The 26133-nt window shown below is 54.9% G+C and overlaps 2 protein-coding genes across 2 annotated transcripts; both read left to right on the top strand.

Moving 5' to 3' along the window:
- Positions 1-268: 268 nt before the first annotated feature.
- On the top strand, positions 269-937 carry BHLHA9 (basic helix-loop-helix family member a9). The gene has a single exon (XM_036269691.1). The coding sequence runs from the start codon at positions 269-271 to the stop codon at positions 935-937; it is 669 nt and encodes a 222-aa protein (XP_036125584.1).
- An 8338-nt stretch (positions 938-9275) lies between these two features.
- On the top strand, positions 9276-25848 carry TRARG1 (trafficking regulator of GLUT4 (SLC2A4) 1). The gene is made up of 3 exons (XM_036270015.1): positions 9276-10013; positions 22476-22608; positions 23660-25848. The coding sequence occupies exons 1-3, from the start codon at positions 9627-9629 to the stop codon at positions 23677-23679; spliced, it is 540 nt and encodes a 179-aa protein (XP_036125908.1). The 5' UTR covers positions 9276-9626; the 3' UTR covers positions 23680-25848.
- Positions 25849-26133: the final 285 nt, after the last annotated feature.

Here is a 26133-nt window from a genome sequence, read left to right as displayed (position 1 = left end):
CCTCATACAAGAATCTGCATGCTTCTTCCTTTCCTTGCTTCCTTCCTCTTGGTCCCTCCCTCACCAAACTACCTGGAGGCAGGTAATAAAGCAGGGGGAGGGAGATGGATGGATGGGGAGGGCGGAGAGCCACGTGGTGCCATAAAGCCCAGCTAAAGAGGGCCCGTCCTGGGAGTGTCCAGTCTTCCATTCTGCAGGAGCCAAGGCTCGGAAGGGGGACTGTCAGCTTTGCGAGCCGGAGCCAAAGCAGCAAGGCCAGGAGAAGGCCATGCACCGAGGCGTGCCAGGACCAGGCCTCAGGGGCCTGAAGGGGGCCGAGGGCTCTGCCAAGGACTTGGGGGGCTCTAGCCTGGAGGCTGGAAGGGATTTTGGGGTGTTGAGGGAGAACGGCGCCCCCCGCGGCCTGGGCGAGACAGAGGAGGTGCCGAGCAGTAGAAAGCGCGCGCGGCCGGTGCGGTCCAAGGCGCGGCGCGTGGCGGCCAACGTGCGGGAGCGCAAGCGCATCCTGGACTACAACGAGGCTTTCAACGCGCTGCGCCGGGCGCTGCGGCACGACCTGGGTGGCAAGAGGCTCTCCAAGATCGCCACGCTGCGCAGGGCCATCCACCGCATCACAGCGCTCTCCCTGGTCCTACGCGCCAGTCCCCCGCCCCGCTGGCCTTGCGGGCACCTGGAGTGCCACGGCCAGGGTGAGCGCGCCGGAGACGCCGGGGATGCGGGCTCCAGTCCGCCCCGGCCGGTGCAGCCGCCCGCCGGGCTCTTCCTACCGCGCTGTGCCTCCTGCTCCCCGCACACGCCCCTGGGACGGCCAGTGACCGAGGCGCAGGGTTTGGTCCAGGCCTCCCCTGGAAGCTGGCGCCGGTGGCCCGGGGGGCCCTTTGCTTGGCCACTGGGCCAACCGCGGGTGGGCTCCGGGCTGGGCTACCAGCACCCCTGACCTGTGTACTGAGCGCAGGGGCTGGTGGAAGGAGGAGCCAATGGCAGGATGACTACAAAAGAGAAGACTGAAAACAAACAAACAAACAAACAAACAACCCCAAGCAGACTGAGCAAAACTGAACGGGATGAGGCCCTGAAGGGGAGAGGAGGCGGCCTTGCCAGTGGGAAGGACTCTGGAGCCTGGAGCTGCACACCCCACCATCCACATCCCAACCTGGGTGGCGACTCCGAGAAAGGAGCAGGAACCTGCTGGCTCTTTCTTACACTTGGACTTGATGAACTCTTCCTGGAAAGTGACTTTTGTATTCCCGGGCCTCTGACTCCTACGGTCTCGCTGCTTTTTAGGAGAATGGGTGCTTTTGGACAAGGGGACTTGTATGTGGGAGTGTGGGTGGCACCTGGTGTGGTCTGATGGCACAGCATGGGGTCCCCTGCCCCTGCCTGTGCTGATGCCCCAAGTCTGTGATCTGGGAGAGGGGAACAGAAGCAGCCAAATAAAAAGGAAGCTGTCATCTCTGTCTGCTACCAGTGCTCCACTGGGCCCAGTGGCCCGGGTGGCAGGAAGGCCTGAGGGACTTGAGGACTGGGGGCTCCTCCTGAAATGTTGGGCCCCAGCCTGAAGGCCCAGGTAGGTTCTTGGGGGCAATGAGTCATGGCAAGACCCTAGGTGTGGCTAAGCACTGTGAGGGGCACTGTGGGAAAGGGCGTTATTGGGAGAGGGGGAGCAAGGCCTGGGAGGCAAAGGATGTGGTCAGCCCCATCTCTGGGCCCCTGCACATCTGCCATCTGCAGCCAGCCACGGGGAGGACAGCAATGGAAACAGAGTCTGGGCCAGTCTCCAAGAAGGAACCTGAAGGTACGGACAAGGGTTGGGGGGCAGTGAGTCCTGCCTGTACCCCGAGTGATGAGATGGTGCGCCCAATGAACCAGTGTAGCCAGGGCCACCGTGATGAGGGGTGGCCTTAGAATCCAGGAAAGATTTGGGGGAGGAGGTTGAGGGAAGTGGGGCCTCAGGCCAAGGCTGCTGAAGAAGTGGGAGGCACAGCCAACCCCTGTTCCCCCAGAGATGTCTGGAGAGCCGCTGTCATCTAAGATGAACACTCTGTGCTGGTGTCTGCCTCGCTCAGGCTGGCCTGGTTGGTGGTGCAGGTGCTGCTTGCTGGGTAAGGACCAGATCTGCCAGGAGGGCTGAGAGCTTCCTGGTCTCCTTGGAGAGCTGGACTCTTGCCAGCTGAGGGAAAGAGTTACACAGCCCAGAATGGGGCGGGGTGGGGGTGGGGGGACAGAAGCTGGAGAGATGCCCTTAGTCCTGGAAGAGTAAGGGTTTCCCAGAACAGCTGAGGTGAGGCTCACTGCCATATTCAAGATGTCTGCTTTCTGACGGGTACATCAGGCATCCTGTCCCCAGCTCACTGACTCCCCATTTCACAGGGCAGACGGCTGTGGCACAGATCACAGAAAGGCTTTAACTCTGGGTCATAAGGGTCACGGGGTCCAGCGAGGAGCAAAATGTGGGACTCTGGCCCCAGGCCTGCCCACGGAGCCTCCCCTGCCCTAGAGAGGCCGTGCCACCGTCTGAGAGTGCACAGAAAAGACAGACGAACCCGGGGTCCCATCTCTGCTCTTCCATTTATGACATGTGTGACCCATGGCCTCACTTAACCTCTCTCCACCTCTAGTTGCTCATTTGTGTCCCCAGTGACTCTACCTCAGGGTAGCTGTGAGGATTAACATTCCTTCAAAATGTAGTTTCTGGCAATTAGAAGGTGTTCCATAATTGTTACTGTTTGTATGTTATTATATTCTTAAGACAGACCAGCCTGGACAATGCTTCCATCTTGCTTCAGCCTGAGCTTTTTTTTTTTTTTTTTTATCCTCACCCGAGGACATTTTTCCATTTTTTGTACAGAGTGGGAGGGAGAGAGAGGAAGAGAGAGAGGGAAACATCGATGTGAAAGGGACACATTGAGTGGCTGCCACCTGCACGACCAACCAGGGCCGGGGACAAACTGCAACCAAGGTACAAGCCCTTAGCGGGAACCGAACCTGGTTCTCTCCGGACCGCAGGCGGACGCTCTAACCGCTGAGCCAAACCGGCCAGGGCTCAGCCTGAGCTTTTTATCCTCTGCTAACATGATCATAAGACTAGCAAGTCCTGCTTTCCTAAATTCCAGGATAGAAAGAGCTGAGGGTTCTCTTGCCCAGTTGTACCTTCAGCACCCGGGTGGCGAGGGTGCCCCCTGCAGGCGGAAGAGTGAGTGTGCAACACAAGTGTGAGGTCAGCCCAGGCTATGTACCAGTTGACTTTTGACCAATGTGGGAAGGTTAGGGGCACAGACCAGATGCACAATCAGAAATCTGCCTGTAATGTAAATCAGTCCTCCACATATATGGATTCCCAACCGCGGATTGAAAATACAGTTGACCCTTGAACACCACAGGTTTGAACTGTGCAGGTCCTCGTCAATGCAAGATTTAAAGATCAGCGTATAAGAGAACAGGAGCAGTTCAAACTCAGTTTTTCAGGAGTATTTCTCAGCCTCCTCACTTACCAGCTGAGTAATCTTGGCAAATCGCCTCATGACATTGAGCCTTGGTGTTTCCATCTGTATAATGGATGTACATAATAAGTACTTACATCATAGGCTGCTGTGCAGACTAAATGGGATAATGCATTTAAAGCACTTAGCATAGTGCCTGGCCCAGACAAGCTCTCACTGACTGGAAGCTATTAAGACATATTCTATTCACAAGGTTGTTATAAGGAGAGCATTGCATAGGAAAGTGTTTTATACACTAAAGTCCACAACATATTAGTTACTATCACTGTTTTAGCAGGGCTCTGTGTTTGATGCACACACCTGTATATTTCCCTGCGGATATGCATTTATCTAGCATTCTGAGGTTTTTTTTTTTTTTTTTTTAACATGCACACATCATGTTCATGCTTATATAGATGTGTGATGTGTGAGTACTTGTGTGTGCCTACGTGTATGTATTGACCAAACGGGCACCCATTTCTTCCCCTGATGAACTAGGGATCCAAGGCCAGAATACCTTTAATTGTGTGTCTTCCAGGCTTTTTGGAACCCTTGCTTGATTTTTGTATCTGCCCCCAAGACCATATCCATTCTCCAAGATAACTGATTCACTGTGAAGAGGAGATAAATGTGTGACTGTTAAAGAAACGGAAATTATCAACCGAGCCCAGATAGGTTTCCCCAAATACAGAGAAAAACAGGACGAGGATTGGTATTCAATGAACATAAAACGAAAAGTACTGGAAAGAGAAAACATATATAAGACAGAGCTGCTAAAATTATGGCCAAAAAATATGAAGGACTGATGTACATAAAGAGAATTGATGTATCTATAAAGTTAGCACCAGTGGCCCGCTCAAATAGTGTTCCACGGGGAGAGAGAGTTAACTTTGAAAGGGTAGAGGGTAATAAAATTACAGCCCTCCCAGCAACTTTACAGCCCACAAAGGGCTCCGTGCACTCAGTCTCCTGGCTTTTCCTGAAGCCTGTGCCTTCCAAGCCCTCCCCTTACACACGCTGCCTCCGCCACAGGGAAGCGCACCTCACCTCTCCAGCAGTGAGTGAGATATACCAGCAAAAATAAATGACAATGAGAACCAGTGTTGTCAGGGATGTGGGGGGAAAGGCACATTTACAGATTTCTAGGTGTACCGTGCATCTGTTCCTGTTTGGGTAAAGGTCCATTTGGCAAAATCAAAATACTCCAAGGGAATAATCCAAAAGGAAAACAAATTGGCAAAAAGGCAGTCCCGGAGGCGCTGCAGGAACAGCGAAAGCTTTGAAACAGCAGCCGTGCCCAGCCAGAGAGGCGTGGAGAAGCTCACCCTGGTATTCGACCAGAATGAAGATTGAGGTGAGTTAGGAAAGGTCATAAAAGGGTCTGTGGCCACTGACTGCAATCGGAGACAAACATGTCGGCACATGAACAGACCTGGAGAGAGTTTGGAGGGATGTAATCAGGGTTCATATCCATTAGGTAGTTTGTCGTTGTTTTTAAAAGGTGAAAGGTTTGTCTTCTTAGGGAACCTTCCAAAGAGGAGTAGGAAAGAGATTTGAGCAAAGACAGTAAGGACGAATTATTTTAAGTGGATTCCTTTGGAGGGACCCTACCTTATAGGTGTGAAACTGGGGTGCTTGTGTTGGGAGTACAATCACATGGAGTTTTCCTCACATTTGGCACGTGTACACGCACGTGTGTGTGTGTGTGTGTGTGTGTGTGTGTGTATGTGTATAGATACTAGATGCTGCCGTTACCTCTGGAGCAGAGCAAGCTGGGCCCGGGAAATCCTCCGTGAGAGGAGTTGGCTTAACCATCCTCACCCTGTCAGCCCCGTGGGGTTTCCGGACACCCGCTGAGCCAGTAGGGAACAGACGTGAGGGGCTGTATTATGTCTTCCCCTTGGGTTAGGCTCCAATTTACCTACCTTTCTGAGATGTGCCTTCCTGTCCACCCCGCCGTCCAAAGGACACCCTCCAGTATGCAGGTCCCCTTTCCCTCCATTGTTTACATCCTTCGAGCTCAGGGGAGCTCAGGTTGGGGGTGGCAGAGGTGGAACGAGTGTTGGTGTGGACACACTTTGGGTACTTGGAGTTTTCACCTTCCTCCAGTTCACCCGGCTGCCCTGAACTATGAGCTTGGCACTGGGTTAGGGCGCTGGGGGCACGCCTGCCCTCCATGACCTCATAGCCCAGTGGCGAAGGGGGACAGAGAAGGGAATGATTTTCTTCAGTTCCCTGTGCCCACTCCAGGGAGCAGCCAGCTTTAGACCAGAAGGAGGGACATCCATCTGTGCGGCTGGGCTGGGCCTACAGCTCAGACCCCCGAGGCAGGCTGGCAGGTGAGGGTGGAGTTGGAGGAGCTCAGTGTGCTCCCTTCTAAAGGCTACAGCTGACCCTGCGACTCTGCAGAAAATGGGCCCAGGGTTCCCAGATCCTCATGTTAAAAGTCTAAACTGCCGCCCCGGCCAGTTTGGCTCAGCAGTTGGAGCTCGGCCTGAGGACAGAAGGGTTGTGGGTTCGATTCCTGGTCAAGGACATGTACCTGAGTTGCAGGTTCGATCCCTGGCTCCCTTCGGGGTCATGCGGGAGGCAACCATTTGATGTGTCCTCTCACATCAATGTTTCACTCTCTTCCTCCCTCCCTCCTTCCACTCTATCTAAAAATCAATGGAGAGATATCTTCAGGTGAGGATTAACAACAACAAAAAGTCTAAAACACCTATTTTGTGTGTGAAATACATTTTTTAAAAAAACGTTTGTTGAGTCAATATTGTGCAGGCCAAGCTCACTTTGTATGATGAATATGGCCCGTGGGCCTCCACATAAGACTTCATTTGGAGTTTGAGGGGGTGGGGAGGCTGGAGCAGCTCACTGGGTTGGGTTCAGCAGCTCTGGAACCCAGATGGGATACTCCCTCTCTCTGTTTCTCCCCACCTCTCCTTCTCCCTCTTGTCTCCACTGCACCTCTGGCCACTCCCCTCAGCATCACCAGGCCCCTAGATGGCACCATGAGCCCAGAATCTCACAGAGGCAGAGCAAACCCAAGTCCCCAAGTCCCGAAGGCCAGTCCCCACAGCAACGTAATAGCCACAGGCCAACCTGGGGACTTCTTGGCTTTTTCGTTTCTCTTTGAGTTTTTGTTAAGTCAAAAGGTCCCACCCTGGCTAGTGTGGCTCCGGTGGGTGAGGGTGGTCCCATGCACAGAAAGGTTGCAGGTTGGATTTCTAGTGGGGGCGGGTTGGGGCGTGGCTGCCAATTGATGTTTCGCTCTCACATAGATGTTTCTCTCTCTCTCTCCCTCTCCCTTCTTCTCCTATAAAAATAAAGAAAGAAGTCCTCTTTGTGTCAGATTTGTTCTGTCCTCGAGGCCAGCATCGCCCGATAGAAATATAGTGCAAGCCATGTTTTTACTTGTTTTTACATGTTTTACTAGTAGACACATTAAAAAAAAGTAAAAAGAGCCCTGGCCAGTTTGGCTCAGTGGTTAGAGCGTCAGCCTGTGGTCCAGAGAGACCCAGGTTCGGTTCCTGCTAAGGGCACATACCTTGGTTGCAGTTTGTCCTCAGCCCTGGTTGGGGTTGTGTGGGTGGCGGCCAGTCTATGTGTCTTTCTCACATTGTTGTTTCTCTCTCTCTCTCCCTCCCTCCCATTCTATCTGAACAAAAAATGGAAAAAATGTCCTCGGGTGAGGATTAAATAAATAAATAAAGTAAAAAGGTACAGGTGACATTATTTTAATAATGTTCTATTTAGCTCCATATATCCCAAATATTATCATTTCAATATGTAATCAATGTACAAAGTATCAACGAAATATTTTACATTCTTTTTGTGTACGAAGTGTTTGAAATGTTGTGCGTTATACTCACAGCACATGTCGTTTGGGACCAGGCACATGTCAAGCCCTCAGCAGTCACTTGGCTAAAGGATACAGAACTGGGCTGGAGGGCCCGGGTTCCGCCACCCAGTGGTCATCTCCAGGCTGTAACATGGGATTCTGTCCAGGGAATCTCTAACCTCCCAACCCCTCATCATGCATGACCCTAGGGTTTGAAACTCTGCTACACCCTCCTCCAAACCACACACACACAGATATACACCCTGGTGTTTCCAGGTTATTCTTATAATATACTGACTTAGAGTCCAAGGGGTCTCAGGGACCCAACTTGCTAACCTCTGAAGGAAGTCTCATATTTAAAAAGGTGTCAGCACATTTCTGGAAGTTACTGGGCAGGGGAGTCCAGCTCACCTCCCAACTCCCTGCCCCAGTCTGGGGTGGGTGAGAGCCTTCCTGAGGACCTAGGTGAGGAAGAAGCCCCCCACCCCCAGCCCACTGACTGCCTCCAGCTCACTGCCCGGAGGCCTGCATTTTGCAAATAACAGTGGATTTTCTTTATTGAGCAACAATTCTTAATTGAATGTAGTTATATTTATCAAACCTGCACATTTGTCCCAAAGCCACAAACTATTTTTGAAACTGGCCCGCAGGAGTCCCTCTGGCTCCCCTGGCACGAGGCTGGTTGCGGCTCCCCTCTGCCCCCTCTGCGGCCAGTTCTTCACGGTCTCTGGCCCGGCTTCCACCTGCGCCACCTTGCTGGAAGCAGCACGTCCGGACCCAGCTGGACACACAACCCAAAGTCAGTTGTTTCTGCTGAAATGGTTCATTTTGCTTCAAACTAGCTCCCGAACTGGATCTGGCCAGAGACTGGTATCCGGTTGGGATACAGTTTCAGGTGAACATCGCTTTCCATTTCCAGGCCTTGGTTTTCTACTCTGTGATCGCAAAGGATTTGAACTGCGTCACCTCTGGGGCACCTTCCATCTCTAACCTCCCAACCCCCCACTGTGCATGACCCTAGGGTTTGAAACTCTGCGACACCCTCCTCCAAACCACACACACACACACACACACACACACACACACACACACAGATATGCACCCTGGTGTTTCCAGGTCACCCCTATAAAGGTAAGGAGAGAGACTGGGAACATAGAAAGAGATGCCGAGAACAGAGAAGGAGACAGAAACAAGGAGGAGACATAAAAGGAACAAAGCTAAAATCAGAGCAGACAGGCAGCCAGAACTGAGGCCTGTCACAGTCAGCGTGGAACCCAGGAGCCCCTAACAGGAGGACCTCGGCTTGCTCTTCACCCACAGAAAAGCTCTGACAGGCGTGAGATGGGGCTAACCCTTCCCCCTAGCCCCCTCTGCCCCACACCTTGGTGAGCTGCTCAGAAACCCAGTCAGAGGGCCCTGTTTGTCCAGGAAGATCTGGCAGGGGCCACACTGATGCTCCATCTCCCCTTCTCTCCCGGAGTCAGGAGCCAGGCTCTGGCCTCGATGCCTCCAGGAGTTGGAGGTCATGGTTGGGGTGGGATGCGATAGGCTCAGAGCCCAGTGTTTCCCAACTGATAGGAGGCAGCCGCAGCCTGCTCCGGTAGAAGACAAGCGGAGGGCTCAGTTTCCCAGGACAGTTGAAGACACAGCCCCTCATGACCCACTTTGTCTTTTTCCCCATCCAGAGCCCCCAGCCCAGAGCAGCAGGTCCTGGGGCTGCACTGGGAAGCGGAGGCCAGCCCGAGTCGCGCGGGGCTGGGATAGGCTGGGCAGAATGGGGCTGGGCTGGCTGCGCTGGACTGGGCAGAATGCTGCCGGGTGGTTCTCTGGGGAGAAGGGAATTGGAAAGGAAACGCTTCTCTGAGGAGGGCAGGGAGGGAGGGAAGCCGGGTGGCCCTGGAGAGCACGCGCGAACACACACACACACACACACACACACACACACACACACACACACAGCTGCCCTGACTTAGCTGGAGCCTCACTCTGGAAAGGAGCCTCTCTGCTCCTGGAGCTGCCTTCTGTTGCTTCCACGCCCATCTGTGCTGTCAGCAGCACCAGCAAAGTTGGCCTCCAACTTGAATGGAGCTCAGATCTCCAGCTCCCAGGAGCTCCGCTGGGCAGCAGGCAGGATCCAGACGCTGAACTCTGTTGGCCTGGAAAAGCCGCCCTCCCAACACCTGCTCCCTGGTGACAGCTCTGCCCCCGACCTGTAGGCCCCGGTCTGAGCTGAGGAATGGTGCGCTGAGGTCCCTCCGGAAGCCCCTTCTCACAGTCTGGAATTGAAGCAGCTCAAGATCCAAGCGAACATGGCCAACCCGGTGCATCCTCAGTTTCCCCTGGCGCGGGAGCCAGACGCTGCCTTACCCCCGGACCTGCCGGAGAAGGAGACGCTTCTCACCAAGGTGGAGGACAAGGATGACAAGCCCCTGAAGCTGTCCAAGTCCCTTTCAGGGGCTCTGGACCTGGAGCAGAATGGCCACGGCCTGCCCTTCAAGGTGGGATCTGAGAAGCACCGGGAGGTTTCACTCCCCCGGTCGCCCTCGTACGTCAGCTCAAGGCGGCCGTCCTCCACTGCCACCACCTCCTATGCCCAGGACCGAGAAGTCCCCAAAGATTACCTTATCCTTGCCATCGCCACCTGCTTCTGCCCCGTCTGGCCCCTCAACCTCATCCCCCTCATCTTTTCTATCATGGTAAGAAGAGCTGCTCTTGGGTCCAGGGCAGGGGCTGGGCCCAGGGGACAGCAGACATGTCCCTGGCGTGGGTGTAAAGAGAGCTGGGTGCTAGGGACCTGGGGAGAGAACTCCTTTCTCAGCTGGCCTGCTACTTCCCTTGGAGAAGGGGCCAGGGGCCAGGGGAGCTCTTGTTTGCTGTCTTCTTCCATCTCTGCTCCTGGGCTGCACAGCTTCACTTTGCTCAAAACCTGCTGGGGAGGGACCCAGGGAGCCCCCGGAGCTACGCTCTGCACACGGGACAGAAAGACAGCCGGGTCGGGGTCTGGTCTGCGGTGGGGCGGGGGCGGGCTGTCCTGAGCAGTCATTCCTGAGCAGTCATTCCTGAGCAGGGCTGTATTAGCAGCAGAGGTTGCAGCAGGCATGGAGTCCCGGGGCCCATGTTCCCAGGAGAGGAGCCAGCCCCCCACAGTCTCCCCCCCCACCTCTCCCCGGCCCCTGGGCGTTCTTAGAAGCGTTGCCAGCTCTGGTTTCCCCGCCATGCCCTGAGGGGATAGCTGCTCTGGGGGTAGTTCTTGCTGGGCCCTCTGGGCTTGGTGGTTACACTGATTTCACCATCTGTCCTCAGGGTGGGGAGGTTGGGGCCACGGGTGAAAGTGTCAGAGGGCATGGCTAGACTTGCCAAGGAGGGCGTGTGGGCTTCTCTGCCTCTCACGCACTTGTGCTGTAGGGTTCTGAGTAAATTCTTAGATTGTCCCCAAACCAGGCCATTTGGATAGAGCTACTTACAGAGGACCCCAGACACTGTCAGCAGATGGGACTTTGAGGTGTCGGAAGGAGAGAGACAGACAGACCGGGCAGGCAGTGACTTCCAGACAGAAGTTAGGAGAAGGGCCGTCAACCACTAGCCCCAGGCAGGTGGAGGCCAGAGGACCGGGAGGGCAGAGACTGTCTGCTTCCCTCGGGAGAGACTCTGCTGCTGAGTCACCTGTCACCAAGCCCCTCGGAGCTGTGGTCACTGCTGCTCCCGGCCACCCTCTGAGAAGCCCCTACTCCTCACACTCCCTGTCTACGTCCGCCCAGCCTTCCCCAGCCCCCAGCAGCCCTGCCCTCCTTCCAGGATGTCAGAGGACACTGGCAATGTTCCTAAGTCAGAGGGACTTGGCATGGGCCCAGGAGCCGGGGCTGGGCCGGACCCAGGGTGGGGCCTTGGAGGAGCGTCCTGTGTGCCTGCTGCACTTTGGGACAGCGGGGCAGGGCCAGGCCCCAGGGGTGCAGCTGGTGGCTCTGGGCAGGGCCAACCTCTTGGTTACAGGGAGAAGCCCCAGGAGGGGAGGCAGGTGTGGGGGAGGAAAACCACGCAAGGGCCCAGGAGAAAACAGTTGCTAGAATCCTGGTGGGCGTGGCAGGGTCCAGACTGGGTAGAGCTGCCTTTGTTGTAGGAAACCTGGGCCCAAGACTGGGAAACCAGTGAGCCCACACTTGGTACATTTCTATATCTTTCTCGGCCTCTTGAGTCAGGTCTGGTGGGCGCTGGGCCAGGGGCAGGGAACGGGGTGATAAGCAGACATCATCGCCAATTCCCGGGAGCCTCCAGTCCGGTGCGGAGAAACCTGTAAACAGATCCTTACAGCACATCGCAAGAGGTAGTCATGCTAGAGAAAACCACAAGGTGTTGTGTGGCCTCGGGCAAATCACTCAAACCTCTCCTTCTCAGTACTCCTACCTGCAAAATGGGTTGCCACCGTAACTCCTGCATTATAGAGCTGTGCGAGATGAAATGAGACAAGCCATACCAAGTGCGTAAGAACAACACACAGCTAAGTGCTATTACACAATAACAGTAATTCTGTGGCAGCTGAGTATCTCCCTGGTGAGCGATGGAAACCATCACAGGCTTGCTGTGGTTTTTTGTTTGTTTGTTTGTTTTTTTAGAGCTTTGAAATATAATCTGCATATTATACAATTCACCTATCTAAAGTGCATAATTCAATGCCTTTTTAGTATATTCATAGTTAGGTGCACCCATGACCACTCTCAGTTTTAGAACATTTTCCCATCTCCAAAGGAAACACTGTAGCTTTTTTCTATCACCCTCCACCTTTCCCTAAATCCCTCCTAAGCCTTAAGCGACCACTCATCTTTCTGTCTCTATGGATTTGCCTCTTCTGGACAATTTACATACACAGATTCGTGCAACGTGTGGTCCTTCAGGGCTGGTTTCTCTCCGTTGGCTCCGAGTTTTCAGGCTGGAGCATATACATCGTCGGGTTCGGAGCCAGAGAGGGGTGTGGTCAGATTTCCATTTTGGTGGATCAGTCTGTGTAGGGTGAAAAGGGGACCAAAGGGGCCCCTCTGAGCCTGGACTTGGGAGAAGGCACCTTTGCAGGAGTGCAGGTGACAGATGAACAGACTGGACCGTGGCAAGGGGCAAGGAAACCCTCCAAAAGTGGTAACTCGGGCCATTCACTAGAGTGGCAAGTTGCTTGTTTGGAGGGATCTAAGTGGTAGAAGACGATGTGTCTTTTTGTGAACCAGGCCCCGTGTTAGGCATTGGGAAGGAGCTGGATAAGACCTGGTCTGTTCGGCATGAGGAAGATGACGGAGTGTGGTGGTCACGGGAGGCGGGCAAGGACCCGTCTGGGAATTCCAGTTGTATCCCAGTGGCTCTGAGGAGCCTCTCAAATTTTGAGTAGAGGCGTGATGTGGTCAGTTCATATTTTAAAACCAGTGCCCAACTGCACTGTGGGAAATGAACAGAGCAGGCAGGAGGGGCATCGGGGAGGCGGTCCAGGCGGGATGTGAAGGCCTGAGCTGAGCACTGGGCCTGGGAAGGGGCCGCTGAGGGGACTGCTGAGGGGCCGGAGCGGTGTTTGCTTTAGGCTCTTGGGTACTCAACTCAAACAGACGCGCCGTCTTAGAGAAAGCTCGGAGGCACACGGCGATTACGGGGTGGGCAGGGGGAGTGCACAGAAAAGGGGTTTGAAAAGATCCCAGGAGGTGGAAGCAACACTGCCAAAGACGGGGAGACACCTGGGGGGAGCGAGTTCGAAGACCGAGGGAGTCGCCAAATGCAGCGTCGAGATCAGGTTGAACGAGGCTGGGAGTGTCCACTAGCTTGGCCACTTATAAACCCCGGTGATCCTGGTGATGGAGAAGCTTAGGCAAAAATGAGAAGTGAGCCCAGCTGTTGTGGCTCAGTGGCTGAGCATCGACCCATGCACCAAGAGGTCGCCGGTTCGATTCCCGGTCAGGACACATGCCCAGGTTGTGGGCCAATCCCCAGTGGGGAGCATGCAGGAGGCAGCCAATTGATGTTATCTCTCTCTCTCTCTCTCTAAAAATCAATAAAGAAAAATTCTTTTAAGAAAAAAATAGAGGTGATTGATGAGGTGAGGTCCCTGAGGAGTGGAGGGATAGGATCCAGAAGGAAAACCTCCTTCCTGGGAGCTCAGAGAGGCCATGAGGGCAGAAGCAGAGAGAAGTACTCAAACGGAGTTGGTTTATTCTGCATGGGATCCATGGCCCAGGGTCCTGGAGGGCAAGGCTGTTTGTTGAGAAATAAGAGTCTGACGGCAGAAGGGAGAAGAGGTGACTAGGGACAGACAGGTCAGTGGCCTGCGGGCTCAGCTGAGGCTGGGACCAGGGGTCTGAGTCGTTATCAGCCTGCGCGGTGGTGTGGCTTTTGTCCAGCTGGAGATATAGGGTCACTGGAGTGACAACGAGCCCACACAAACCTGAGGATGGCAGAACTGTCCCGAGGGCGGGACCAGGTGGCACAGAAGATGCTGAGATGACGCGCCCGAGGCTCGGGCTGGCTGGGAGGGGGCGAGGCCAGGGAATTGGCAATGGCCTCGGAAGAGAGGGAGGTTGGTCACAGGTTGAGGCTCAAAGAAGTCAAAGGACAGGTGCTATGAGGGTGTGAGGGTGACAGAGAGGTTGGGGGGGGTGGAGATTTCAGAGGAGGAGCTGAGGTGAGGGTGGAGTGTAGCTGTGGAGATGAATTTCTAAAGGGACCTGTTAGGAGCCAGAGAGAAGGGACCCGAGGAAACCCAGTGAGGAAGGATAATATCACTACCATCCAGTGCGCTTGCTAAATGTTAGGTACGGGTCCAGAGACTTTATATATGTTATCTCGTTTAACCCGGACTATAATCCTATGAGGTCTAGTTATTGTCATTACTCTCAATTTACAGATAGAAAGCTGAAATACAGATGAGTGCAATAACCTGCTAGTGGTAGGGAGCCCAGGATGGGATGTCCGGAGCCCAGCCCCTGTTCCCACGCATTGCACAGCCTGCCTCCTGCACCAGAGGCCGCCCGCGGGGAGGGGCGGTGGGTTTGCCCACAAGTCTTCCCTCTTCTGGGAGCCCGTCTAGTTCACAGGAAACCCCCATTTCCCAGGGAGGGTGGGGGTCAATTATTCATCTAAGGCTGAGACCCTCGGTCCCACCCAAACAGCAGCAGGGCTGAAGGAGGGCCAGGTGAGTGTGGAAAAGGAGTAGGTCTCCTGGGTTGGTGTCTCCAGGTCCTGGGGACAGACCAGGACTCCTCACCTGCAGTCTTCCCCTGGTTACCATCTGGAGAATCAAGCCCTTGATCCAGGGTGGAGGGAGACCCACGGCCCTGGCAGCCTGTCTAGAGCTTACTGTCAGCAGATGTGTCCTAACATGAGGCTGACAGAGTCTGGCTAATTGTTCCCATTAACAGACGAGGCAACTGAGATGAACAGAACAGCACCTCGTTCCCGGTCACACACCCGGTAAGAGGCACGTCAGCTGGACGCCGAATCCAGTGTTCTCGCCAAGGTCCCACCTGAATCTACCTCTGGGGACGAGGATGGTGTGTCCCTCCTAGGAAAGCCAAACCTTTCAGGCATCTGTGCAGGGAGAGAAGAATTCCACTTCCTTCCCTCTCCCTCCATCCCCCACTGCCCCTCCCCCCACACCATCAGTGGAAGATGAATGGACCAGCAGTGTCCTTCCACTGTGGCTTTGACAGTGGCCTGCTGTGACCAGGGCTGGAGGATCAGGGGCTCTACCTGAGTTGCCCAGACTCGGCCGAGCTCAGAACTGCAGGCTCCCATGAGGCTCCCGGGCTGGCCAGGGCAAGGCCGGCTTCACCCATCTTGCTTTGGGTCAGGCTGAGAAATGGCCTCAGCGCTGGCCAGGCCTCCTGCCCGCGAAGGGAGTGGACCCCAGGCAGCAGCCTTCAGCTGACAACAGTGACAAAATCAGGGTCAGAGAGGCCTGAGTGAGCGTCCCAACCCCTTCCCTTTATAAGCCACATGACCATGTGCAAATCACTCAGCCTCCTTCCTTAGCCTCAGTTTCCTCATCTATAAAATAGGTGTAATAAGCCATCTACCTTATTGGGTGATTGGGAGGATTAATGAGCTAATATGTGTGAACTCACCCAGCACCGAGCTGGCACATGGTAAATGGAAGCGGTTGCTGTTATTATCAACACTAAATGAAACTTGGCAATGTCGGAGGAAAGGGCAGATCTCCGGTGGACAGGCAGCTCTGACTTTAACCAGTTTGGGGATAATGAAGTCTCACCCTCATTACATAGCCCAGGGGGCTGGGCAGCCCTGTCTGTGGTTTGGGGGAAGCCCCCAAGCAGTCCCTTCTCTGTGGGTTGTTTCTGCAGCACTTGGGAACATTGCAGAGGTCCAGAGCGGGGTCAACACCTCCTTTCTTTCTTCTTCTTTTTTTTAATCCTCACCCGAGGACATTTTTCCCATTTTTTGTTCAGATAGAGTGGGAGGGAGAGAGAGAGAGAAACATCGATGTGAAAGGGACACATTGAGTGGCCGCCACCCACACAACCCAACCAGGGCCGGGGACAAACTGCAACCAAGGTACGTGCCCTTAGTGGGAACCGAACCTGGGTCTCTCTGGACCACAAGCCGACGCTTTAACTGCTGAGCCAAACTGGCCAGGGCAACACCTCCTTTCTTAGGTTTTAAAAAATATGTTTTTATTGAATTTTTTTTTTAGAGAGAGAGATAGAAACCTTGATGTGAGAGACAAACATGGACTAGCTGCTTCTTACATGCTCCCTGGCCAGGAATCAAACTGGGACCTCTCAGTCTATGGGATGACGCTCAATCCACTGAGCCACACCAGCTGGGCTTTTCTTAGTTTTGTTTTGTTTTTTATAGCTTCATCATTTAACTGACATGGTGCGGGCTGACTTTCATTCATCCATTCATTCAACAAGAGTGCCGAGTCCCACCCAAGTCTGACGGGCAGCTGGTCAGGTAGCTGAAAATATTGACAAGCTTTGGAATCAGTCAGTAAATAGTTGCTATCTCAAGCTCTTAAGCATTTCCAGCCCCTCCCACCCACCATTTCAGCTGCCCTGACTACTCCTCCGGACGCCCCCCAATCCCCGCCATTCTTCACCACTTTTTGTTTTGTTTAATATTTTTTCTTTATTGATTTTAGAGAGAGGAGGGAGAAGGAGAGAGAGATAGAAACATCAATTAGAGAGAACATCGACTGGCTGCCTCCTGCATGCCCCCCACTGGGGATTTAGCCCACAACCTGGGCATGTGCCCTGACCAGGAATCGAACCAGCAACCTCTTGGTGCATGGGTCAACACTCAACCACTGAGCCACACCTGCCAGGCTGCCACTCTTTTTATATTGAATTTATTGAGGTGACACTGGCTAACAAAATTATATCGGTTTCAGGTGCACTATTCTACAATGCATCATCTGTACATGTATGGTGTGTTCACCACCCCAAGTCAAGTCTCCGTCCATGACCATTGATCCCCTTATTCTCTTCCCCACTCTTCAGCAACTGAAGGGTTAACTTGTAGTCAGGGCATTCCAGAAACAATCACATTGTTGCAGAGAGGGCTGTGAAGGGGGCATGGAGATGCTTGATCTCCCTGGGAGAACTAATAGCTGATCAGCCCTGGTGCTTCTTCTCAGTTCTCCTCGGATGTGCTGGGGCTTGGCCCGAGCCTCAGGGGCAGAGGAAGCTCTTTCCTGAGAAGTTCCGTTGCCACCCTCCTCCGGCTGGTTTCAGCCTCCGGCAGCTCTCCCCAGCCTCCTCCCCACCCCCTACCTGCTCTCAGACGTTTGTCAGTGTTTTTCAGCCCTCATCTATTACCTTGAAGGCATTTTCTCCCTCACCATTCCCACTGCCATTGCAAACACAGATGATCTATTAATTCACAGTTATTACAATCATTAATGCAATTATTATTGTGCCTTCGATGTAAGCACTTTTGTACAAGGAGAAGATGATGCCGCTAAATGGGGATGAGAGAGCAGCAGGCTCTTCCTTCGCCCCTGCAGCCAAGGAGCGGGTCTTTCGTTTGGCGATTAGTGGGGGGCAGGGGGGGGGAGGCTTCAGACCCGAGTGCCAGCTGCTAGCGGGGAACTTCTGTTTCTAAAAGTAGGGTTTTACAGATCAGGAGTCTAACACAGAACAGTGGTGAGGTTTACGATGGATGGTGTGGATACAGTGTCTGACACCACAGTGTAGCAACTTCAGTGGTGTCTTCCCGGCTCAAAGGAACATGGGTGACCGGGAGGCAAGGGCTGACGCCTCTGTGGCTAAAGAAGAGAGACCGAGCAGTCCACTGGCTAAGCTCAGTGGTTAGAAAACAGGTCGCTGCCTTCAAGGAGCTCACAGTCTAAAGAGAGAGACTGATATAGCCACCAGGTGGGAAGAGAGGAAAAGAGAACGGTGCAGGGGGGCTGGGCAATTGCGGGAGCCAAGGGCATTTGTACTGGAGGAGGCTCCTGGAGGACCGGGAGGAGCTGTCGAGGTGGCGATGTGGTACTGAGAAAAGGCATTCCGGCAGAGACAGTACGCGCAAAGGCACCGGGACATGACCGTATCCCTCTGACAGGGAGTCATGTGACCAGGCTTGGGTTTCAAAGACCTCGCCTTGGCCGTGAAGAAGAGGTTGGATGGGGGCAAGGGTGGCACAGAGACCGTGAGGAGGAAGCTACGGGGAGTGGGCTGGGGCAGTGGAGTTGGGACCAGAGAGGTAGGGACAGACTTGAGGGACATCAGAAAGGTCAGGGATTCTTACCTGATTGTATTTGGGGTGGGGAGAGACAGGGGGGAAGTCTAGGAGGGGAGACGCTAGGATTCTCTCCCGGAAACTGGAGCTGTCGAAAACGGCTCTACAGTGAGCTTCTGCTGTTCGCGGTGCCAGAGGGAGCACCCTTGCTGAGGGGGCATCAGAGATGAGGATGGCAAAGTTCTGTGCCCCACTGGGGCAGCTGCCAGGAGGAGCATGCAAAGTCCTCCCATCCCACGGCCACCACAAGCTGCGGGGTGGGGAGGGCAGGAGGAGGAAAGAAAGAGAAAAAGGAGAAGTGGTGGTGGGCACGCAGTGAATGTGTAAAACCTCGGAGCTGGGACGTTTCTGAAAGTGAAAGGCGAGCTGTTAGTAAGTTCACCCTGACCTTCCAGACAAACTTTCCTCCTAGAACCCTAGAGAAGGGTTATGATCCCTTTTCCTTCTCAGACTCAGTGGAGGGATGGGAATCTCCTGACAACAAGAATATTTCATTACTATATTTATTGAGCACGTACTATTGCCAGGCACCAGGCTAAGCCCCCCTACTTGTATTAGCTCATTTAATCCCCACAACAACCCAGTGAGGCAGGTACCAATGTCGCCTGGTGAGGAAGTTGAAACATAGTAGGTGAGCCACTTGTCCAGGAAATGATGGAGCTGAGACAGGCACCCGTGAGCTCTGGCTCCAGAACCTGTGCTCTGAGCCATTCTGCCCTTCTAGGGGGCTGGAGGCTGCCCCTGCTCCTGGCTGGGCCTCTGCCATGTCCAGGTGGGAGGGTGAGTCTCCGGAGGCCTGTTGCCTGAGCTCCACTCCAAGCCGGACCCGCCTTCTCTTCCACCTCTCACTGGATGACACTGGTCCGTTGTCACTGATACCCCTGAGGGTCACAGGCATGAATACTCGCTACTTCCTGCCCAGATCCAGCTACAGACCTGTCCAGGTGTGAGGTCACCTGCACCCACATTCATGGTCTTCTCCACTGTCAATAGTTCAACCCTGTGCTCAAGTCCAGACCTGCTGACCCGGGACACTGGGGCGCTCATCATTCCTTGGTCTTTTCTCCCTTTCCTTCTTTACTGGGTCTTTTTCTTTCCTGTCATGAAGAAATCCTCTGTTTGTCTTACCCAGTTATACACTCCCCCAGTGCAGAGAGGACAAAATCCAGATTCTGCTCTGTGAGACCCAGGGCCCTTCTTGATCTGGTCTTTCCGCACTTCTCCTGTTGCTTCTCTCATGACGCCTGCGCGCTCCAGCTCCAGCTCCTCGCCTGTCAGTAGCCTAATGACACCCCTAACTCACAGGGTGATCGGAGGATGGAATGCACTAATGGATGGCAAGCATTTAACATAGTTCCTGACACAAGGTAAATTTTCAAATAACGTTAGGGATACTTATTATTCTGGTGAAGGAGGAAGAATCTTGGTGGGCTTCACAGAGGGGGTGGCATTGGAGCAAAACCTTGAAGGATGGAGGAGGTGGACATGTGGTGTTGTGGGGGAGCACAATGCAGGCCGGAGAAACAGCACAAGCAAAGGCTTGTGGGAGTCTGTGCTCACACCCGGAGTGGCTCAGATGGACTAGGCCCGGAGGTTGTGGATGAGAAGAGGAGAAGATAAAATCAGAAAATGCAATGCTAACCTGAGTTTGGTCTTTGGTTTGTGGACAGTGGGGGGCCATGGAAGATACTAAGAGGGAGTGATGAACTCAGCCGCCATCATTTTGAACTTTTGCATCAGATCCTGATTCCCATGCTCCTTTCTGATCCCATAGAGCCTGAGGGGTACTTTGGAAATCATTCCTCTGCCCTAACCTTACATCTTCACTGTTTCCCACTGTTTCTGGTGTAAGAACCAACCTCTGTCCTGTGCGGGCAGAGCCCTGCCCGGCCTGGCCCCACCCACCGCCTCTCGCTCACTTTCTCAGCTCTATCTATCATCTCTCCTGCTTCCTTCAGACAACGATGTATGGAACATCCACATGTTTACTGTGCAGGGTCTCCCTCAGGGCCTTTGCACATGCTGTTCTCACTGCCTGGAATACTCTTCATTCTTTCGAAAAAGGTCTATTTAATCCTTACCCATCCTTCACATCTCAATCCAAATATCCTCCTCCAGGAAGTCGTCTCTGAGTCTCCTCTTTTATAAGGCCTCATAGTACCAAGTACCTCTCTTTTGTAACACTACCCACAGTTGCAATTCTACCTCTATTTGTGTGATCACAATGGAGGCCAGCCTCCCCACAGGCCGTAACTTCTGTGAGGCAGGAACTGGGACTCTCTTGCATACTGCTTATCCAGGGGTACCTAGCACAGTGCCTGGTGTAAATATCTGTGGAGGGGAATTGTGGTTTGGGGAATAGAAGGGAGAAGAAGAAAGCTTGGGCCTAGGGGGTCTTCAGGAGGCTGTTGTCATGGCTTGAACGAGAAGTGGCACCTGAAACTAGGGCAGGTGCAAGAGACCCAGAGGGGGCAGTTGTGATGAAATTGACTGGGAGTGGAAACTGATTAGTAGGGTGGGCTGGGAGGGGACTTGTGAGAGTGGGAGGACACCAGGTTCTTTTTTAAAAATAATTTTTCTTTATTGATTTTAGAGAGAGGAAGGGAGAGGGAGAGAGAACAGTGATTGGCCGTCTCCTGCAGGCCCCCCACTGGGGATTGGGCCCACGACCTGGGCATGTGCCCTGCTCGCAAATCGAACCAGTGACCCTGTGGTGCATGTTGATGCTCAACCTTTGAGCCACACCGGCTGGGCAGGAATCCAGGTTCAGTAACTGGGGCTTGGGCAAGAAGACGGAGCGCAGGGCCAGGAGCAGAGAGGGGAAGTCAGAAGCTACGGTTGCGGGCAAACGAGTTTGAGTGACCCTGTGACAGGAGAGTGGGCTGGACTAGAAGGAGCTTGAAACAGGGAACCATGGGGTAAGGGTGGGCATGGGGTTGGCTAGAATTCTGAGAGGTGAAGAGGACAGAACCCTGGGGAAGGGGGTGCCCACATGGAGGGAACAGAGAGAGAGGAAGGGTAGCTTCTCTGAACTTCAGTTTCTTCAAACGCAGGCAACAGCCATGCTCTCCTGCACCTTTTGTTTTAGACATGTTCACAATAAAGAGTTAAAACAGTAAAAAAGAAAAATGTGGGCAACACTGCCAACCCCGTAGGATGATCTGAGGCTAAATGAGATCATTTAGGTGTCATCCTTTGCAAGCCGCCTGGCACAAAATAAGGACTCAACGAGGCACCATGCTCATCCTCATCAAGGTACTTGAGTACATGTCTGTTCTGAACGCAGGGGTCTCAAATAATCAGAAAATAAATAACCAAATAAGTGGCCTAAGGCAGTCGTCCCTTTGGTGGACTCCTGCATGCGCCTGCGCTGGAGTCCAGGGCGCACCGGGAGCTGCAGAGCTGGAGGGCACAGGCCGGCCCTTGCAGCAAGGTGACTAACGCAGGTGCCTGCGACACACCACCTACTGCGCCACCCCGGGGCCTCTCCGGGTGCTCTCCGTCCCCACCCTCCCCCACCTGACTTCGCCAAGAAAACCAAGAAAAACCAAGCTCGCTGGGGAGTGGAATAGCAAGTGGGGCCACTGTGAGCCGTGGGTGGCTTCCCCCAGGCCCATCCTTCTTGGTTCAAACCCAAGACACTGCCTTTCTGGTGTGACTGGGGAGTGGGCTCGGTCGAACAAGAATGTGGTTCCTGGTGGAAAGGGAGGAGCAGGGATTTTTTTTTATCCTCACCCGAGGACATTTTTGCATTCATCTTCAGACAGAGCAGGAGGGAGAGAGGGAGGAAGAGAGAGAGAGAAACATGGATGTGAGAGAGACATATCAACTGGTTGCCACCCACATGACCCCAACAGGGCCGGGGACAAACCACAACCGTGGTACATGCCCTTAGCGGGAACCAAACCCGGGACTCTCTGATCCACGGGTCGACGCTCTAACTGCTGAGCCAAACCGGCCAGGGCCAGGGAATTTTTTTTCTTCTATGGTAAGAGGGGGCTCACCGAGAAAAGTAGGCAGGCCCATCAGGCCACAGGAAAAGCCAAAGGGACTGCCTTGGCATGTCGGTGCAGCCACAACAGTGAGCCTGGGCCGGGGGTCCAGAGGGGCCTGGCTCATCTGCTCCCACCGGCTCAGTGGAGCCTGGAGCTGGCCCACCCTTCAGGCCCTCGGTTACCACCCTGTGGTTCTGTGACTCTGCGTTGTGTGCTGTTTCCAGCTGTCCTCAGCCAGTGAGGGGCAGGCTTGGTTAGGGTCCTGGCCCCTTGAATCCAGGCCACTTCTCTAGGAGAAGGCCACTTCGTCGTCCCTAAGTGGGCGGCTGGAGTGCGGGCTGCAGTGGGGACTGGTGTGTTCCAGAGGCCCAGGCCAGGGGCCCCCACAAGCTTCGAGGACAGCTTCCTGAGGTCTCTGCCACCCTCTCTCTGCAGTCTCGAAGTAGCATGCAGCAGGGGGACGTGGATGGGGCCCGGAGGCTGGGCCGCCTGGCCCGGCTGCTCAGCATCACCTTCATCGTCATGGGGATCATCATCATCATTGTGGCTGTGACTGTCAACTTTGCAGGTGAGGCCCAGCCACATGCCAGCTTGCTTGTCACGAAGACAACCAAGGGTGTAGCCTGGCCCCCTGGGGCAGGGGCAGTGGGGGAAGGGAAGAGCCTACGGGGGGGGGGGAGCTTACGGGAGGGGGGGGAGAGCCTACTTGGGGGGTGGGTACAGCCTACCCTCTAACCCAGAGAAAAGCAACCCAGTCCCCGGCAGCGTCTGGCTGAGCAGGGCTGGCTGACTTGTCTGATTTCTGGGAAGTGGATTAGAGGGAAAGGGTGGAGTCAGAGTCTCTGATGGCCCCAGGCCCTGGGCCGATGTCTGTCTAGTTGAACCCAAGGGGTTTTCATGTCTAAAGTAGCCGGAAGAGGCCTCCAGCACAGAGGCTCTTGTGAGTGACCCCTGAGACAATGGGTGTGACCGTCTTTGTAAACTGTGGACTTGCCATCCGAGTGGAGTGTCCGTGCTGAGACAGCCAGGCCAGGCCAGAGGGCACAATGCATGCGGAGGAAGTCAGAAAGTAACACTTTTGTGAGCACCCAGAGGTGGCCCAAGGAAGTCATCCAAGCAGGGGAGCCATTTCCAAGAGGTCAGGTCTGTAATCAGCCTGCTGGGTTCAAAACCCACGTCCTCCACACCTGTCTGCCTGGCCCGAAGCACGTTCCGTGATCTGAGTCTGCTGGGTGCGCAGGGACGGCAGCGGCAGGGACCCACTTGCTGGGGCATGAGCCTCGGTATCCCCCTATGATGCCACCGTCTCCCTGGTTCTGCTGCTGCTTGTCCTTTTAGCCACGACTCTTTCGATGGCACATGACAGCTACGGAACTTGAAATGGTAACGGGAATTGTTTAGCTTTTGTTAAGAAATTCAAGCAGAGATGGTTCAGGGTTCAGGGGTCCCATGCCACGGGGTCCTCTCATTGGCAGGAGTTCAGTTCCCCCAAGAACCCCAAACCAGATGATCCCTGTTGCCATTTCCCACTAGAAAACACAACCCCAAATCCTCAAAACAGGGACCTGAAGACCCCACGTTCCGAGCTCAGTTCGCCATAACCGTTCTCTGCTTTACAGTTCAGAATAAGCAGAAGTAACCAGGGCTCTGCCAGCAGCCAGGCTCTGGCCAGCTGGAGCTCCCAACCACCTCCCCCACATCCCACGAGGACAAGACGGTGACTGCCAAGGGCCCACCTGTCCCCAAGCTCCAAAAGCACAAATTCGGAGGAAACCCCCAAGTCACTCCATTCCAGTCCCCACCAGATGGGAAAAGCCAGAGGAAGGAAGGAAGGAAGGAAACTGACTGTGAAGCCGGTGAACACTGTGATCGAATCTCTCGGACGCAGCAGGCATTGTGGCCCCAGTGCTCTGGCTCTTCCTCGTCCCTCCAGTTTCCTGGCATCTACCGAACAGCATATGCTGCCAGCAGGAGGAGAAACCAGCCCCGCGAACAGATGAGCTACGGTGAGGAGAGCACCCTCCCCGTGTGATTGGGAGCAAAGACACGGGACTGGCTTTATCTTTGTACTTTTCTTGAGAAGGGACGAAAAAGACTTTGCATGCCTTGTGCCACACGCCTTCCGCCATCCTAGCCAGTGCCCTGATCTCAGAGGCCGAGCCAATGCTCAGCACCTGCCCTGGCACCTCGGCACCCAGACGGGCAGCTGCCCCGGAAGGAGGTGACAGCCACTCACATCCCCCATTGCAGGGTGGAGGCTCCCTAAGGACCGTTGGTGAAGGCAGAACAGGGACAGCATGACCCCCGACCTCCCCGGGAGTATCTGCTGAGAACTACGGTCCTGGGGGTCTCCCAGGGTGCCCCCGTCCGCCTTTTGCTCCCTCCCTGTGCTGTGGTCTGGGGCATAACCAAGAATCCTAGGGCCTGCCCTCCCCACCCCTCCTGTCAGCCAGGGAGGACCCCGGGCCTGAGCTCTCTCCTGCCACGGTCCCCCACGGTCTGGGGTGTAAATCTGGGGCCCCAGGCAGAGTGGCTCAGATGGAGCATGGGTCCCGGCTCCCAACCCAGCCTCAGCTGAATCTCCGTGCCCCGCCCTGTGCCCCTGGCCACCCCCAAACAGCAGAGGCTTCCCTGGAGGAGAGTTTGGGATCACCCCTGGGAGGGGCTCCCCAAGGGCTCCTGGGCGTGTGTGTGCTGCCTCAGGGAAGTGGGCCAGAGAGATTCTGTGAAGGTTATTTTTCTTGGTCTGGAGAATTCCAAGACAGAGGGAAGAGCTTGGCTGGGTCTAGTCTGTGGGAGAGTGGGGGGCCCTGGTTTTGGGGTACACTCACATGCCTGGAGGCAGGGGCTGGACACCAAGGCCTCTGTCTAAAGACCTAATGGGATGCTTGAAAGAACCGAGCAGAACCCCTGGGCCTCCTGCCTGGCTTCTGGCTCCAGATTCTCCCGAACATCTCTCTGGAATAGGCTCTGTCCCCGGGGGCTGCTCCTGTGCCCACCTTCCCCATTGGCTTCGGCTCCCAGACTCTCAGAGAGACGCTGCGGGCTTGCCGGCCCGGGGAGGCCCTGGGACCAGCCTGGGTGGCTACGCACAGTGGTGGGGTGGGGGCAGGTTTTTAGCCACAGCCAGACTGGCTCCAGGTTGGCCAGGAATGTCTCCCCTGAGCCTGTTCACGAGGCTCATGCCTCCTCTTGGGCCCCCACCAGGCTCTCCCACCCTCCACACAGGCCCCTGGGAGGGAGTCCTTAGCTCAGAGGCTCTGTCTGCCAGGAGGGCTCTGGGTGCGAGCGAGCGCAGTCAAACCTGAGTGACCACCGGGGGGCGGGGTGCAGGGCCCAGGGGGTCCCTCTGGGGCAGGCTTTCCTGAGTCAGCGCCCCACCAGGGGATCAACTCCAGCCTTCCCTGCCCTCAAGGAAGGGCTGATTGTTTGCTTTATGGAAGCTCTGAGGCCAAAATAGAGGTGCCCTGTTTGTTGGGGGGGGGGGTGTCTGGGGATGACGCAGAGTATTTGTGTCACTTGCAAGGTCAGGTCAGGTCAGGGGGGACATGAGGTCTATGGAAACTGCCCATTCACAGGCCCCGGCTCTGGGCAGGAGTCGCAGGTCTCCCAGCAGGTGCCACTGGTCCTCAGCTTCAGCATTTCAGGGAGAAGAGAGAAATGAACCAGGGGAAAATGATGGCAGAGGCCCCACACTGTCCCCACAGGCCTCGCCGGAGCTGGAAGGAACAGTGGCCCTGCTGTCCCAGCCCCTCCGTGGGTCCAGCTCTGGCTGCATGAACACAGAGGTCCCGGCGGACTCGGAGCACTGGCTCGCCTCTCCCACGCCCCTTAGGGAACTGCCGGGCCTCCCCTCCCCCGCGCCACACCCACCAGTTCACGCTCCTGTATCTCTCGGCATGGAAAGAAATAAAGCTGACAGTACGTGCAAACCGCAGGCCTGTGTCTGTGCTGCTGGGGTCAAGGGTTCCAGGCAACTGCTGGGGGGGTGGGGGGTGGCTGTCAGTCCCAGGGTCAAGGCTCAGAGCTGGGCACGGGCAAGCCTGGGCACCATGGCCAGCATAGACATCGTCCCGAGCAAGTCGCTGGGCCT

The sequence above is a fragment of the Molossus molossus genome, unplaced genomic scaffold (genome assembly GCF_014108415.1).
Source record: "Molossus molossus isolate mMolMol1 unplaced genomic scaffold, mMolMol1.p scaffold_m16_p_19, whole genome shotgun sequence".
Lineage (NCBI taxonomy): Eukaryota > Metazoa > Chordata > Mammalia > Chiroptera > Molossidae > Molossus > Molossus molossus.
The sequence above is the reverse complement of the archived record's forward strand: the minus strand, read 5'-3'. Positions and strand labels throughout refer to the sequence as shown.